Source organism: Arachis hypogaea, chromosome 1, assembly GCF_003086295.3.
Source record: "Arachis hypogaea cultivar Tifrunner chromosome 1, arahy.Tifrunner.gnm2.J5K5, whole genome shotgun sequence".
Lineage (NCBI taxonomy): Eukaryota > Viridiplantae > Streptophyta > Magnoliopsida > Fabales > Fabaceae > Arachis > Arachis hypogaea.
This window is the reverse complement of record NC_092036.1, coordinates 6148517-6165888: the sequence shown is the minus strand read 5'-3', so window position 1 is coordinate 6165888 and position 17372 is coordinate 6148517. Positions and strand designations below refer to the sequence as shown.

The 17372-nt window shown below is 28.0% G+C and overlaps 1 protein-coding gene across 4 annotated transcripts; it reads left to right on the top strand.

Moving 5' to 3' along the window:
* Positions 1 to 6580: 6580 nt before the first annotated feature.
* Positions 6581 to 9733, top strand: LOC112792392 (uncharacterized). Of its 4 annotated transcripts, none has more exons than XM_025835617.2 (5): positions 6665 to 6809; positions 7685 to 7753; positions 8113 to 8175; positions 8342 to 8417; positions 9509 to 9733. In XM_025835617.2, exons 1-5 carry the CDS (start codon positions 6731 to 6733, stop codon positions 9609 to 9611), a joined length of 390 nt encoding a protein of 129 aa, XP_025691402.1. In that variant the 5' UTR covers positions 6665 to 6730; the 3' UTR covers positions 9612 to 9733. The 4 variants fall into 4 exon arrangements, with proteins under 4 accessions (XP_029152947.1, XP_025691402.1, XP_025691418.1 ...); XM_025835633.2 differs by having other exon boundaries at positions 8342 to 8404; positions 9509 to 9647; XM_029297114.2 differs by lacking the exon at positions 7685 to 7753 and having other exon boundaries at positions 6581 to 6809.
* The last annotated feature ends 7639 nt before the right edge of the window (positions 9734 to 17372 follow it).

Below are 17372 nucleotides of genomic sequence, written 5' to 3'. Positions count from 1 at the left end.
TTGTAATATTTTGCATATAAATTCACCTTTGTACTTCTATTTTACATTATGTCTATTGTGGCCAAAAGTTGAAATAAAACAGCACTAAACTATTACTCATAGTGAGACTGAAGCCAATATTTCTTAGTTTTGCCATCAATTAATATACATCAAACTGGTTAGAGACACAGAGCTACACTTTCTAATGTAATGTGGTTGCATGCACAAGGATACTGCTATTTTCTTGAATGTGTGGATAGGTGGTTATGGATCGAAAATAAAAATGCCAGAGAAATTAAAGAATAGAGTCAATTTCCCTGTAGGATCTCAAATAGGAAGTTACTGGCTATCTTCAGTGACCACTAATCCTAATTTGCCTTTAATCATGCATTTATGAATACAGTTACAATTTTTTTATTAATTTATTTTTTCCTCCGAAAGAAACACAATAATAAATAGAACATCCAAAATACAATAAAAATGATAAACTTCCATACTTCAATTCATTCGGAGGGGCAATTCCGTTCACTCGGAGGAGAGGAAGGCAGTTATGCTGCGCAACGGTGTTGCTCGGTCCTTCGCGGTACTCACAGCGGCGTCTTCCGAGGCTATGCACGACGGCGGCTGTTGCGGGTTGCGAGGTGGCACCGTTGAGAGATGAGAATGTCCGAGAAGCAAATCCGTGCAAATAGGGGAGAGGATTGACAGTTTTTAGTTTTGTATTATGAAATCCTTATTTGGGTTGAATTTGAAATTTGAAATAAATAATAATTAATTATATTAGTTATCATTTGATTTTAATTACAAAAATATTTCCATTATACATATTGTATAGCAACTACATTGGCTCTCCATACTTTTCTTTATTTTAATTCTTTGTATTTAACCCTGGAATAAGTTTATAGATTTATTATTTATTTAATTTTAAATAATTAAAATTTGATATTATTATTTGATTTAAAATTTTATTTAAATAATTCATTAATATAATATGTATTTGAATATATATATATATAATAAACATCTAGAAAAAAGCAAAAAAAATAAATAATCTGTCAATAAATATTAATTTCATAATAAATAAATAGAATATTTATAGACAACTTTTTTAATATATTCTTAACTACAACACCCTAATTTACTCAAGGCTATTAAATTACTTATTTTTCACCACATCTTTATTTACCGACAGTTTTCTCATCGTTATTATTATGTTATGACTTATGAGTAAAAAATTATCAATGTCCCATGTCTATGCATTTTTACCGACGATTAATTAACTGTCGTTAAAAATGATTAACAATGGCTTGACCGTTGATACAAAAAATCTCTCTTACAGTGATTATAATCCAATATTTGTTGGAAGTTGTGGAAAAAATGGATTTTAAAATTAAAATTTAATATGTAAATTTTATCCATTCACCCAAAAAGCATAAAGATAAAGGAGAAGACAACAAATAAATGTTATAGAATGTGAAACCAAATCTATAATTTTACCATGCAGAAAATGGTTAAAATTTACATATTAATTCTTATCATGAATCTCACAGTCCAAGGCAATACAAGTTCAGGACTTGCGTTTTAACTTTTGGTCCATTGTGGTGGGATATGGAGAGTGAAGAGTAAAGAGTGTGAATGGTTGCTATCTAAAAGTGACTCATCTCTGTGTGTTGCAGTGGCGTTATCCGCCATAAACATGCATGCTTGCATATATAATTATAAGCTAGACATAATCCTATCTTCTAGGTACTGTTTTGATTACCATGCACATTGAAGCTATTGGCCACGTCCCACGGTACATTGCATGCATTCTTGCTTTTTGTGTATCATCATCTATCGAGAAAAAATACACCAATTATTCTGCATGTATGGAGAGAGAAAATTATCTGGATGGTTCTGCATGTAAACTTTGGAACTATCTGTTATTTAGATCGTTTTTTATTAACAATAAACATAAATTTAATTATAATTAGTTAGTCAATTTAATATATGCCAATTAAAATAGAAATTAGTTCAGCGTGTTAATTATTTAATATACAGGTATAATTAATTATAGTAAGAGTACATAAAAAATACATAAGGAGTACATAAAAAATATGTTAAATATAATTAATTATAGTTATTTAAATATCGTATTATTGTAAAGTGGAGATTCACATAAATTTTTTATTTAAAATTAATAGTTAAATATTATTAAATAATAATTTAGTCAAATATATTAAATTATTTAATAATTTTTAACTGCTAAATATGCGTTAAAATCTATCTTATTGTAATTGCATGCAAGCTTAGGAACTTTTGGTGTGTATTTTTATTTAATAATTTAAGTTAAAATAATTTATTATATAATATTAAAATTTTTATTTTAAAAAATTTAAAATATTATTTTGATTGTTATTCTTTTAAATAAAGATAGAATTTTTAATTTTTATGTTGTATCAAAACTCTGAACTATAAGAAAAACTTATACAAATTGTTATGGTAAGAAAGTATGGACATTACGATATAAACATTACACACAAAACTCTTGAAAGCGATCATTCATAATAAACATATTGCAAAGACATTTTATAAAGAAGATAACAGCGTGGTGGACGGCATGGCAAACTTTGGATGTGATCTGCCACCTGTTTTCGACGTGCCTGATGCCTCCAACACTCTGAGACAATCATAAATAACTAACTCATTATGTTGTTGTCTTTGGAATCAATTTTTGAATTTTTTTTATCAAGTCACACTATGTATGTATGTGATGATAATGAGAAACAGCAAACAGCGTTTGTTTCAATGTTAGAAGATCTTTTTTCTTTCTTTCTTTTCATTAGTCAAAGATTTGGTACTCAAGACTTTTACTTTTATTTTTATGACTTTATCTCCAATTTTTTAGTAGATTAAAAAGTAGATAAACTTTATTTACTATGAAAAAATAATAATCTGCATGCTTTTCTTTGTTTGATTTTACGATCTTTACCAAATGGGTCGAAGTGTTGTTAGCCCACACCATTTTGCTTACAGTCTATTTAAAATTTAAATGTCTAAAATTATAATTTATAGGGTAAAATATTATTTTAATTTTTAATATTTAAAATAAATTTTAATTTGATCTGTAATATTTTAAACGTTCTATTTTAGTTTAAAAATATTTTAAATAGGTTTAATATTATCCCATTATTAAATTTGACATGAAATTATATTCAAGATGTAATATCGTTCGATTTAAGTAAATAAAATCGATCCTCTACCAATCAACAATATAAATAGTTTTTCTAAGATTTTGGAGTGGTGATGATTGATTACTAATGTTTGAGATTTTATACGAATAAAAAAATAATAAAAAAGTATTACAAGATAGTTTTGGTTATATTTTTCTAATACGCAAAAATAAAAGATACTACTTAATTAAAAATATTGTTAACATTTACAATACTCTCTCTTTAGTCCTATCAAATTTAAAAGTGAGACAATATTAAATTCGTTTAAATTTTTTTGAAATTAAAAAAATATTTAAAATATTAAAGACCAAATTAAAATTTAGTCCCAACATAAAAAATTAAAATAACACTTTCTCGAATTTGATTTGTATCGAATATATTACCAATGAAAATATGACAACTATTTGCCGTATATAGTATGTAATGCAATGTTTTTGGGTAAATTGCACATGATAACATACGTACTATAGGGATCTATTAATTTAGGAAACGCTAAAATAAAGATGCTTATTTTATTTTTTGTTAACGATATTGTTGTATTATATTTTAATTGATTTTTGTATAATTTATTCGATATTTTTTTGTCACATACTATTAAATTTTTTAAAAGATTTTCTTTTCAAAAACAATAAAAAATATTTAGATTGGACTAAAACCAAAGAACTAACAGATTAACTATTAGATTTTTTTAAAAATTATATATATATATATATAATTTTTTAAAGTAAAATTTATCATACGATTTATATCGATAACAAGCTCAAACCTCTTAAAATTTTTATAAATAAAAAATAACAAATTTATATTCGTACGATATATAAAATAATTATTATATTATTATTATATTATAGATTAAAATTTACTCATTTAAATTTGTTTTTATTTTTAATATAAGCATTAGAAATAAATAAAATTTTTATAATTAAATGTAGTGTTACAAATTATATATAATATTAATTAATTTTTAAAAAATATTAGAAAAATAATTTCTTTTTAATAAAGTATTATTAGAAAATTAACATTATAAAAACTAATTTCAATCGATACGATATAATAGGTTATTAAATATATTTAATACAAAATATATTGAATATAAATTTTTGTTGAGTTTAAATTTTAAATAATTTTTAATTAAATTTTAATATTTTTACTTTAAAAAATTAGAATATATTAACATTATTTTTTTTATCTTTTTAATTGAGCTTTTGATTTTTTAAATTATAAATCTTATTTATAATTAAGGGTAATATTTTAATATTATCAATTAACCACATATAAAAAAATACTAGAATAATTTTATAATCATAATTATAATCTAACTGACAAGTTTGGAGTTAGGAGGAGGTTATATGAGTTAAAGAAGGTGTGAGAGATGAGTGGCAGAGAGAAGATATGAAAGTGAATGAAGATTAGTTATGAAGAATGATAGAAAGTCACACTTATAAGAGTATTACAATGCAGCATTTATATATCACACTAATTATGCTCAATTAACTATGGTTAATTCTAACTCACACTAACGGACACCTGACTATAGTAAATTAGTAACTTTTTAACTAATTATTCGCTAACTTACTTTTATAAATATTTAGGCTGAAGTGGCACTTAATACTAACTTTATAAGCAATATAATAAAACTATATATAAGTAATATAACTAAATTTTATCTATATTTATAGTCACATTTTATAAATAACATAATCTAATTATATTTATTTTTATAATCAAAATATGAATAAAAATATAAAAAATTATCATGATGATTAATTTTCTTTGTTCATAATTTTTTTTATTATTTTTATTGTAAAAAAGTAATTATTTTAATAGTTAATTATTTTTTGAAAAAGATAATTGAATAACACAAAAATTTTTTTAAGAACAATTTATTTAAATATGATTAAAAATAATTGAATAATTATATATAGTAAAAAATTAATATTATTAAAAAATAAAATTAAAATTTATTTTAAAATTAAAAATAAAGTTTATTTAAAAATAAAATTAAAAATCATGCCTTTTTTTCTTTTTTCTAAAATTTATCTATGAATAATTCTATAAATATTTTATGATGAATAAAAATATTAAACTCGTACTAAAATTTATTTTTATTCTGTAAAATAATAAATAAACTATTAAAAGTTTATTCTCTCAATTAGAAAAAAATGATAAACTTCTATACTTCTATTATGTTATGACAATAATTTGGCCTTGTTATTTTTAAAGTTATGGTTGCACTTCATGGTTTTTCACTTTATCTATGAATTTTTGAATGTGCATAATAATAATAATAATAATAATAATAATAATAATAATAATAATAAAGAAGTATGTCACAGTAAAAGAAGAAGCACATCACTAAATAATTTATCATCTGAATTATATATGAATCAAATCGATAACAGGAGGGCTAATACAAAAATAAATAAATAACAGGACTAAGGACTTACAAAATCTTATATTTGTGTGATATATAAAATAATTACCATATTATTATTATTACATTATATATATATATATATATATATAGTCCAACTAATTTAAAGTAATTTTTTTAAATATTTGATTAAATTGTTCTTTTATTTAGTACTTTTTTTGGGACTTCCTCTTAATTAAAAGTATAATCATTATAATTTTTTTAATTATTATTGTTTAAAGTGTTCGTAAATCAGATATGACTAAAATTTCGATATAATCCACACTAAATTTATCAGATCGAATTCGATATCAACACTTTTTATATTTAGATCGGATATCAAATATATTTATAACATAAAAAATATTTAAAAATTTATTTTTAAACATATTTACTTCTATGAACACTTTTTATGTTTACTTTTTTCAAAATATTTTATAATTTTTTTAGAAATTTTTCATACTTTTTTTTAAATTAATTAATATTATATATATTTTCTTAGGCTACATCTAATTATAAAAATTTTATTTATTTTTAATACTTATATTAAAAATGACAACAAATTTAAATTAATAAATTTTAATTTATAATATAATATAATAATTATTTTATATATCACATGAATATAAATTAATTATTTTTTATATAAATAATTTTAGAAAAAAATCTAATAATTAATTTATTACTTTTTTTGTTTTAATCCAATTTAAATGTTTTTTATTAGTTTTGGAAAGAAAATCTTTTAAAAAATTTAATAATATGTAATGAGGAACACTGAATAAATTATAAAAAACTAATTAAAATGCACACAAAAATATCTTTAATAAAAGATAAAGTAAACATCTTTATTTGAGTGATCCCTATTAATTTATTATGTCTATATCTATATATATTTATATTTATATAGAAAATTAGAGTCATATTTTTTTGGTTATTTTGGTGAGTATAGTAGAACAATATTGAGTGTTATCTTATTTAATTTAATTAAGAGAAATTATTAATTTTTTTAAAAAGAAATTGAAGTAAATACAATTACTCATTTATAAGTTTATTATAAATAGATGATAGGACAGTTGTGTATTTATCTATAGACATCAAAGCTTAGTTAGGAAACTGAGGAAGATTGATGGCTTCCACTTCCCTCTTTTTTGTCTCCGTTTTGCTTATCTCTGCGTTCATGTGTTCTGCAAGAACCATACCAGAAGGTAATCTAAGCTTTCTTTCTTTCCTTAAGTTAAACCAAAGATAAAGACACCATCATCTTCCATGTATATATATAATTGATTTAATTTTCCGGTTAAATCAATTATATAGCTTCTAGTAAAATTTAAAATTAAATGTTTTAATTATTTTATTGATTTTTATAGTTTTACTAAATTTTTAATTAGTTTTTTACAATTTTTTTTTAAATTGAGTTTCTATATCGTTTTTAATTTTATAATTAGGTTTTTTTTATATAAAAAACGTTAAAATTAATAAAATATTTTTTTCAAATACATGTGGTCAAAGATCTAATTAGATTTTTAATTATGAATACCTTTAATTTGTGAAGAAATATTTAGTTAACTCTAATACTTTTTACCGTAAAAAAAATCTAATTATAAAATTAAAAACAATGTAAGAATCTAACTAAAAAAATATAAAAATTTAATTATTAAAAATTTAATAAAATTATAAAAACTAATAGAATAATTAAAAAAAAGTATTTGAGTATGTTTTATTACATGCACACTAATTGCAGACAATAATGCTAAGTCCTATTTTACGAGAAAATTTTGAGTGCCAACATTACAATCAACCTTTAATATAAGAAAAAAAATTTAAAACTCTTAAAAATAAGAAAATGATAAGAATATCTGAAATGAAAAAATATCGGTAATTCCAGTTCAATAATTAACTACTAATTTTTAGTAAATTTTATAATAGAGTTATTTAATAATACATTATAGTATTAGATGAAATAAACTAATATAGGATTTGTTCACTAGTATTACTCCTATTTTATTCCTTCACTGATGTTTGGCTCATTAATTTGAACAAATAATGTTGAGAGCTGGAAATTTGAAACGATTTTTGACAGGAAAACAAAATAGCCTATACAACACACCTCATGAGGGACCAAGGACTCGTGCTTTTCCTCCTCCATTAGGTGGGTCTTTTTTTTTGTTAAACAATTTATATTTTTCGGAAATTAAAAGAGAAATTATATCGTTTAGTATGTATTATCACATGCTAAATTTAATTACAGACTTCTTTAAATCTTTATTTTTGATGCATCTAATGTTAAATATAGGAACTCTAGCTTTTAGGATTTTGATAATTAATGTCCTAAGTGCACTGATTAAAATAAAATAACTATATTAAATATATAGTAAAATCAATCACTAAAATCAGTTTTCAATATAAAATATACATTATATATATATATATATATATATATATATATATATATATTACTAATTACTACTAATTACTATCATTACTAAGGTTTGGAATAATTTTTAACAGGAAAAGCAAATAGCAAGATCAACTCGTCAGATTCTGATGGTCCATTTTCTCCTGGACATGATGGTCAATGTTATATAGTTTTATACAGTTATTTAATTAAATTTATGTGTTTAAATATTTTTTAAATAATAGATTCAAAATATATTACTTTTTAAATTTGCTGATGATAATTGGTTAACTATTATTTAAACAAACTATTGCTAATAAGAATTGTGATATGTGTAAATAGGACTCCAAAATATCGTATATAATATTGATTATGACGGTCCAAGGACTCATCCAGTTCCTCCTGGTGAGTGTTTATTGTAAGCTTTCTAAAACTAATTAAATATTTAATGTTGATAACTTTAAACCTAAGCTCTAAACTCTAAAGGAAAAAAATAAACATGCAATTTATTACTATGTAAAATGTTTGATGTTTTATTTTATTCTCAAAATTTTAAAATGTATAATAATCAAACTCTGTAAAGTTATTAAATATATTGCAAAAATTAGTTCTGCTAATTATTTTTTATATTGTTTTTTAGTGTGTAATTATGACTAAATTTTTAAAGTGATCCCTCAGATTAACCGTTTTTATTATTTTAGTCTTTTAAATTTAAAATTATCTATTTTGGTTCTCAAGATTTAGTTTTAGGCATTATATTGGTCTTAGACCTTTTTTAGTACTGAATCAACGAATTAAGTGCTGATTTAACTTTGATTTATCAGGTTAGACACATGACTAAACACAGAAATAGCGTTGTTTCGTTTTGACACTTAAATAAGGCAAAAACAACAAAAAAAAGAAAAAAAATATATGATGTGTAAATTATTATATCTTCCTCCATTCTTCAAAAAGATCTCTTTTTGCCTTATTTAAGAGCTAAAACAAAAATACGCTATTTTCTCATGTGTCTAGCATGACAAGAGTCAATGCTAGTCCAACATTTCGTTCGTTGATTTAACGTTAGAAAGCGTCCAAAAATCAATATAGTGCCTGGAATTAGATTTTGGGAATTAGTATAATAAATTTTGAATTTAAAAAGACTAAAATGGTAAAAACCATAAATCTCAAGAACCATTATGAGAATTTAATCTTATAATTATATTTTACAAAATTAATTGAAAGAAAAAATTAATTCTCTATTCTTATCGGTATATAATAAGAATAAGTAGTATTTTTATTTTTTATGTCTATAAGAATAAGTAGTATATAGAAACTTAAAAGTACTTATCACCATTATTGTGTTAGAAAAAATTAATTATATTGCTACTATATTCTACAATTAAAAGAATAATTTAGTATTCATGAAGTAATTTTTGTTTTGAAAGATATATATGGCTTGATAAATTTGCTTGTGATGCTCTAGTTAAAATAATAAAAATGATAGTAAACTGAGGGTGCCTTTTGCAGATCCCCCAATGAGGCAAATGCATCCATGATGAATGAAGATCATGTCGTCAATCGTCCAAATAAAGTTTATAATTTTGCAAAAGTTGTTACAGTTAAAAAATAATCTTTATATAGTTACTTTAATTTAAGCTTTGTATCATCCAAAGAGTTCTTAAGATGAGAAATAATAATAATAATAATAATAATAACAATAATAATAATAATAATAAAGCACCTTTTGGTCAATTTGGAGATAAACTTTATTAGTTTACAAGACTTCTCATTGACGGTTACTAAATAGAATAAATAATCATTTTGACAATAAAAAATTTAAATTTTGATAAATGGATCCCAAAAAAATAATAACGACAAAATAATCTAAATACTAGTCAATGACTAATTTATTCTATCAACTTTTAAATTTTTATGAAATTTTTAGTCTACCTTCATCTTTTTCTCTCACAAGTATGATCAAACATCATTTTTATCCTTTTTCTATTTTATTCCACCACCCCCTTTTTATTGTTTTCATTCACTTTTTATCATTATCACTTTCTATCTCATCCAATCTCACTGCTACTACTATCCCATATGCTACCTCTCACCCATTGTTAGAATCATCATCATTATCATTAGTGCCAATACTATCACTCCCATCCTATTGCCATCACCGTCCTAAAAGAGCCTAACAACAAAAACAACACAAATATTCAATACAAAGATAATATAAAAACACTCACAATATAATATAGCAGTAATTATAAACAAGCAAATATAACAAGTAAAGCAATAATAAGAATACACCGAAATTTTAACGTGAAAAACTCTTTCAATGTGAGAAGTAAAAATTATAGTTGTCCAGACCAACAAAATACCTCCACTTTAATCAAATGAAGTACAAGAGAATCTCAAACAAAGCACAAATCGTACATATAACCATCCAAAACATCAAAACACCAAAGTTTATAAATGAGAAGCAAGAAGATGAAAAATACCCAAAAATAGAACTGCTATCCGAAGCCTATTTATCCCTTTGAAGACCTCTAATTAAAATCTCTACTGTTCATAATAAAGAACAAGATGAGAAAAATCTGCAGTCCAAATTTTATGTCGATCCAACGGTGAAAAAATGAGAAACTGCTGTTCAAAGATTGCTGCTCTGTGTAAAAACAGGAAACCTATTTTCTCTCTTGCGAAGCCAATTTCTCCCACTGAAAACTTCCAATCAACATCTCCACCAACCAGAATGAAGAACAAGATGAGAAAAATATATAGTTTAAATTTCAAGCTGATCCAACAGTGAGCGAATGAGAAACTGCCATTTGAAATTTACTATTTTGTATAAAAACGGGAATTCTGTTTTTCCTCTTCTTTCTCTCTTTGGTGGCTACACTCTCTACCTCTCAATGACCCCAAAAAATCTAATTAGGGTTGAGAAACTAGGGTGCAAGAGTACACCCCAAAAAGTTGGGCTTGGACCTCACAAAGGAGAGAAAAAACCCAACAAATCTCTCCATTCTCAACTAGGTGGAGGTCCTCGCCATTCCGGCAATCAAACAACATGTTTCAAACTTATCTCTTGACAATGCTTTTGTCATCATATCAGCACCATTGTCATCAGTGTGAACTTTCTCAAGTTCTAACAATTTGGAATCTAACACATCCTATATCATGTGATACCTAACATCAATATGTTTAGATCTTGCATGAAAAATAGAATTCTTGACAAGATGAATAGCACTTTGACTATCACACAACAACACATAACGGTCTTGCTTGAAACCAAGTGCTACAAGAAACTTCTTCATCCACAACAACTCTTTACATGCTTCAGTTGCTTCAATAAACTCTGCCTCTGTGGTAGAAAGTGCAACACACTTTTGTAACCTTGACTGCCATGAAATAGCTCCCCCTGTAAACTTGACCAAATAACTGAAGTAGACTTTCGAGAATCAATATCTCCTGCTATGCCTGCATCAGTAAAGCCAACTAGAAAAGGCTTCTCACTGCCAAAACTCAAACTCAAGTTAGTTGTACCTTTGAGATATCTCATAATTCATTTAACAGCATTCCAATTTTCTTTACCTGGATTAGAGAGAAAACGACTCACAGTACCAACCGCATGAGTAATGTCTGGTCTAGTACACACCATCGCATACATCAAGCTTCCAATAGTTGAGGCATAAAGAATTTCATCTATTGCTTTCTTCTCCTCATCAGTGGTTGGACACTGCTTGATACTCAACTTAAAATGAGGAGAAAAAGAACTAGTAACACATTTGACATCATTCATGCCAAACCTTTGAAATACCTTCTTTATGTACTTCTCCTGTGACAAATAAAACTTTTTGGAATCTCTATAACGAATAATAGTCATGCCCAAAATTTGTTTGACAGGACCCAAGTCCTTCATAGAAAAGAACTTGCTCAACTGTTTCTTCAACTCATTAATCCTCAAAGCATTCTTGCCCACAATCAAAATATCATCCACATAAAGCAAAAGAATGATAAAATCACCATCAGAAAATTTTTACACAAATACACAATGATCTGAAGTTGTCTTATGGTAACCATGCTCCCCCATAACAAATTCAAACTTCTTGTACCACTGTCTTAGAGCTTGCTTCAACCCATAAAGACTCTTCTTAAACTTGCACACAAAATCTTCCTTTCCTTTAACAACAAAGCCCTCCGGTTGCTCCATGTAGATCTCCTTGTCTAAATCACCATGAAGAAAAGATGTCTTTACATCTATTTGCTCAATCTCCAGATCAAGAGATGCTGCTAATCCAAGCACAGCACGAATGGATGACATCCTCACAACAGGAGAAAAGATCTCCTCATAATCAACATCTTTTCTCTGACTAAAGCCTCTAACAACCAATCTAGCTTTATATCAAGACTTAGAATTGTATTCTTCATTCTTGATTCTGAATACCCATTTGTTCTTCAAAACTCGCATACCCTTCGGTAGCTTCACTAACTCATAGGTATTATTCTCAAGCAATGACTTCATTTCTTCTTGCATAGCTTCAAGCCATTGAGCTTTGCTTTCATCTTCAACAGCCTCTCCAAAGCATTCAGGTTCTTCCCCATCAGTCAACAAAACAAACTCATATGGAGAATACCTTGACGAAGGCTTCCTCTCTCTTGTAGACCTTCTAAGTGCATTTGCAGGAATTTCTAAAGCTGGTTGTTCATTTGGATCATCATCACCAACTTCATCAAGTATTGGATCAACTGTTCCATCTTCACCTGCACTTGTATCATGCTCATTATTTTGAGCTTCAACTCTACCATCTTCCACCATAGGCATAGAGGGAGTAATGTCCAAGTTAGAAAAATCATCACTAGGATGAACCATTGGCTTTTTCGCATTATCAATATCCTTCAATGTTTGATCTTCAACAAATACAACATCTTTACTCCGAATCACCTTCTTGCTAACAGGATCATAAAACCTGTAACCAAACCCATCTATGCCATAGTCAATAAAAATACAATGCCTAGTCTTTACATCAAGCTTAGATCTCTCATCTTTAGGAATATGAACAAAAACTTTACATCCAAAGACTCTTAATTGATCATAAGAAACATCTTTACCTGACCATACATTCTCTGGCACTTCAAATTGCAAGGGAACACATGGTGTCCAATTCAAGACATGAACAACAGTGCTCAAAACTTCACCGTAAAAGAATTTTATCAATTCAGACTATGACAATAAGCACCTAACTCTTTCAACCAATGTTCTGTTCATCATTTTAGCCAAGCCATTCAACTGAGGAGTCTTCGGAGGAGTCTTTTGATGTCTTATACTATGCCCTTTACAATAAGCATCAAATGGACTTGAGTACTCACCACCATTGTCAATACGAATGCATTTCAAGTTCTTTCCAGTTTTTCTTTCGACAGAAGCTTGAAATTGCTTGAACACATTCAAAACTTGATCTTTGGTCTTCAAAACATATACCCATAATTTCCTAGAATGGTCATCAATAAAGGTTACAAAATAGATAGACCTTCCAAGTGTTATTGTCTTCATCAGCCCACATACATCAGAATGCACCAAGTCAAGTATCTTTGGCTTTCTTGAAGGTGGATGACTGTTGAAAGAAACCCTGTTTTGTTTTCCAACAAAGCAATGGTTGCACTTTTGCAAAGCAACCTTACCACCAGATAAAATATTTCTCTTGGATAACATATTCATGCCTTTCTCACTCATATGACATAATCTCTTATGCCATAAATCAGTTTCATCAACAAACTCAGTAGCACTAACAACATCTTTTACAATCTTTGCTTGAGTTAAATAAAGAGTAGAATGTCGAGTACCTCTAGCAACAACCATAGAACCCTTGGTGAGCTTCCAACTATCACAAGAGAATGAGCTATTCAAGTCTTCATCACACAATTTACCAACAGAAAGTAAGTTCAACCGAATATCTAGAACATGCTTCACACGCTTTAAAGTCAACTTGGTACCGTTGGAGGTTTCTAAGCAAATCTTTCCAACACCGGCACATTTTGTAACGCCTTGATGAGCCATATTCACATCACTAAAATCACCAGGAGTATAAGATGTAAAGAAATTTCTCCTAGATGTAACATGAATAGAAGCACCGCTATTAATCACCCAACTAGTGCTATTATCAACAAGGTTAACAGATTCAAACTCCTCAACAACAAGAAATTCATCATGAGTTACATTAACCTTGTCTTCATTGCTATCATCATCTTTATTTTTACTCTTGTCTTTACTTGCCTTGGCTTTCTCCTTTTTTTGCTGCCAACAAAATTTCTTCATATGTCCGTTTTGACCATAATGATGACACTCAATATTTTTATACTTTCCTCGAGATTTGCTTCTGCTTTGATCTCTACTTTTAGGACCTCGAGTTTTGTTTCTCCCCCTAGACTCAGAAACAAGAATATCTGAATGTGTAGTCGATGTACCCTGTGAATTTCTTCTTATTTCTTCATTCAAAACACTGCTCTTAGCAAGATCCATAGAGATTATACCATCAGGAGCAGAATTGGACAATGAAATTCTGAGAATTTTTCATGAGTCTGGTAAAGAGCCAACAAGTAACAAACCTTGAATATCTTCATCAACCTTGATATCCATGGAAGATAACTGATTCATTATTCTTTGAAAGTTATTCAAGTGATTTGCCATTAATGTCTCATCTGTATATTTCAAAGCCAACAACTGCTTGATAAAAAACATCTTGTTATTCCCCATTTTCTGAGCATACAACTGTTCAAGTTTAATCCAAAGGGTTCGAGCATGTGTCTCTCCAATAATATGGTTCAAGACATTATTGTCAACCTACTGCCTAATATATCCACAAACTTGTCTATGCAACAAAGTCCAGTCGTCATCAGATTTATCATTAGGATTCTCTATACCAAAAACTAGTTGATGAAAATTCTTGACATAAAGCAAATTAAATCTTCCATCTTTGACTTTCATAAATCATAATTAGGACCATTAAAAGTAATCATCCTACTAGTATTAATATTAGCTTTCATTATTCACAAAATTACAAGCCCAGAAAAATACCAACAAGCTCTGATGCTAGTAAGAAAGAACCTAGCAGCGGAAACAACACAAATATCCAACACAAGAAAAATATGGAAGCACTCACAACACAATATGGTAACAACTATAAACAAGCAAATATAGCAAGTAAAGCAATAACAAGAACACACCGAGATTTTAACGTGAAAAACTCCCTCAATGTGAGAGGTAAAAACTACGAGTCGTCCAGACCAATGAAATAGCTCCACTATAATCAAATGAGGTACAAGAGAGTCTCAAACAAAGCACAAATCATGCATATAACCAACTAAAATATCAAAGCACCAAAGCTTATAAATGAGAAGCAAGAAGATGAAAAATACCCAAAAATAGAGCTATTGTTTGAAGCCTATTTCTCTCTCTGCAGACCTCCAAATAAAATCTTCACCATTCAAAATGAAGATCAAGATGAGAAAAATATTCAATCTAAATTTCACGTCCATCCAATGGTGAAAGAATGAGAAACTGCTGTTCAAAGATTGCTACTCTGTGTAAAAATGGGAAACCTATTTTATCTTTTGTGAAGCCAATTTCTCCCATTGTAAACTTGCAATCAATATCTCCACTGACCAAAATAAAGAACAAGATGAGAGATACACGCGGTTCAAATTTCAAGCTGATCCAACAGTGAAAGAGTGAGAAATTGCCATTTAAAATTTACTGCTTTGCATAAAAATGGGAATTCTGGTTTCCCTCTTCTTTCTCTCTTTGGTGGCTAGACTCTCTACATCTCAATGATCCCAAAAAATCTAATTACGGTTGAGATACTAGGGTGTAAGAAAACACCACCAAAAATTTTGACTTAAGCCTCACCAGGGGCGAGCTAGATAAAATATTAGAGGGGGGCCAAAAATATTTACACAATAAAATAAAATTAAAATTAAAGTTTAAGGGGGACTAAACTGAAATTTACATATAATTTACATATACAAAATTAAAATTAGAGGGCGATTGCCCGCCTTTCTTTATAGGTTGCTCCGCCCTTGGGCCTCACAAAGGAGAGAAAAAACACAACACGTCCTCGTCACTGCAACCCTCATCCGCTGACAATATCACCGTCCTCGTCACACCTCCCCCTTTGTTCCCTATCACCCATCATCATATATTACTCTAACCTCTATTGTCAAAAACTCAATCCTACCTCTTTCATCATTGTCATACACCTAAAATCATTATCATTATCAACAATGTTAAATCAAAAAACACAAATTAAGAAGAAACAAATTGGAAATTGAGAAAAAAAAGACAAAAGAGATAGAGATATAGAGCAATAGAACTTTTAAGAGAAGGAGCCATAAACAAAATGAGAGAGCCTCCAAAGAAAATGACACTGAAGTAGTAGCAAATGAGGTTATGGTGGTGGTAGATTTGTGGGTTATTGTTGATGTTGGTAAATATGGGATTAGGGTTTGGAAGTTGATAGAGTAAGGTGGGGTAGTATTTAGTGAGGGGGACAACATGGTTGAGGAAGTGCGACGACAGTAGGGTGTAAGATAGTGGTAATGGATGTAGAACGACGACTATGAGGTGGACAGGTGGTAGTAGAGTAAGATGGGATCAGTAGAGTGTAGGATAGTGATAATGGATGCAAAATGACGACTATAAGGTGGACAGGTGGTCGTAGAATAAGATGGGATGGGTTGGGAGTGGAGGAATTGGTGGTGAGTATTTGTGTGTGGAGAGAGAGAGAGAGAGAGAGAGAGAGAGAGAGAGAGAGTAACAATTAACTAAGTAAATCAATGATTAACTGAATGTTTGGATCATTTTGTCAAATAGAACATATTTTTTGGAGATCATTTTATTCTTATCGTTTTCTAGGAATTATTTTATCAAAATCTAAATATTTCCGATATCAAAATGACTATTTATTCTTATGAAATATTATTGCGGGCTCTCTTAATGTTTAAGAGAGCTAAATAATTAATGTTTAAGCTTTTCTTCTCCCGTATCTTTTTGTGAGTGAGTTTTCTTTCATTCTTTGGGAGTGTTATCGTAACCCTAATAAAAAAAAGTATTTTTTAGTTTTAAAATGATGTTTTTTTTGAGCAAAAATAAAGAAAAACACAAACTCGCTAACTCGGTTCTAAACTCACGAGTTTGACCAAGTCTAGTCGAGTTTACTTAGGATAGAGTCTATGCCCGAGTCAACTCGATTCCATATCTAAACTCGTAAACTCGTATGAGTTTATGAGTTAACTTGAGAGTTTGACAACATAATGGGTGGCACCCTCCTTGTCATGCTAGACGCAGCAACGGCTAACTGATGTGACAAGATTTCTGTTTGTATCCAATGTGGTTTTG

Bases quoted from the DNA above. Each gene is read 5' to 3' on its own strand.
- LOC112792392 (XM_025835617.2), top strand. From the start codon at position 6,731: ATGGCTTCCACTTCCCTCTTTTTTGTCTCCGTTTTGCTTATCTCTGCG. The intron at 6,810-7,684 runs GTAATCTAAGCT...GATTTTTGACAG, and splicing joins TGCAAGAACCATACCAGAAG to GAAAACAAAATAGCCTATAC. The intron at 8,418-9,508 runs GTAAGCTTTCTA...TGCCTTTTGCAG, and splicing joins CCTCCTGGTGAGTGTTTATT to ATCCCCCAATGAGGCAAATG.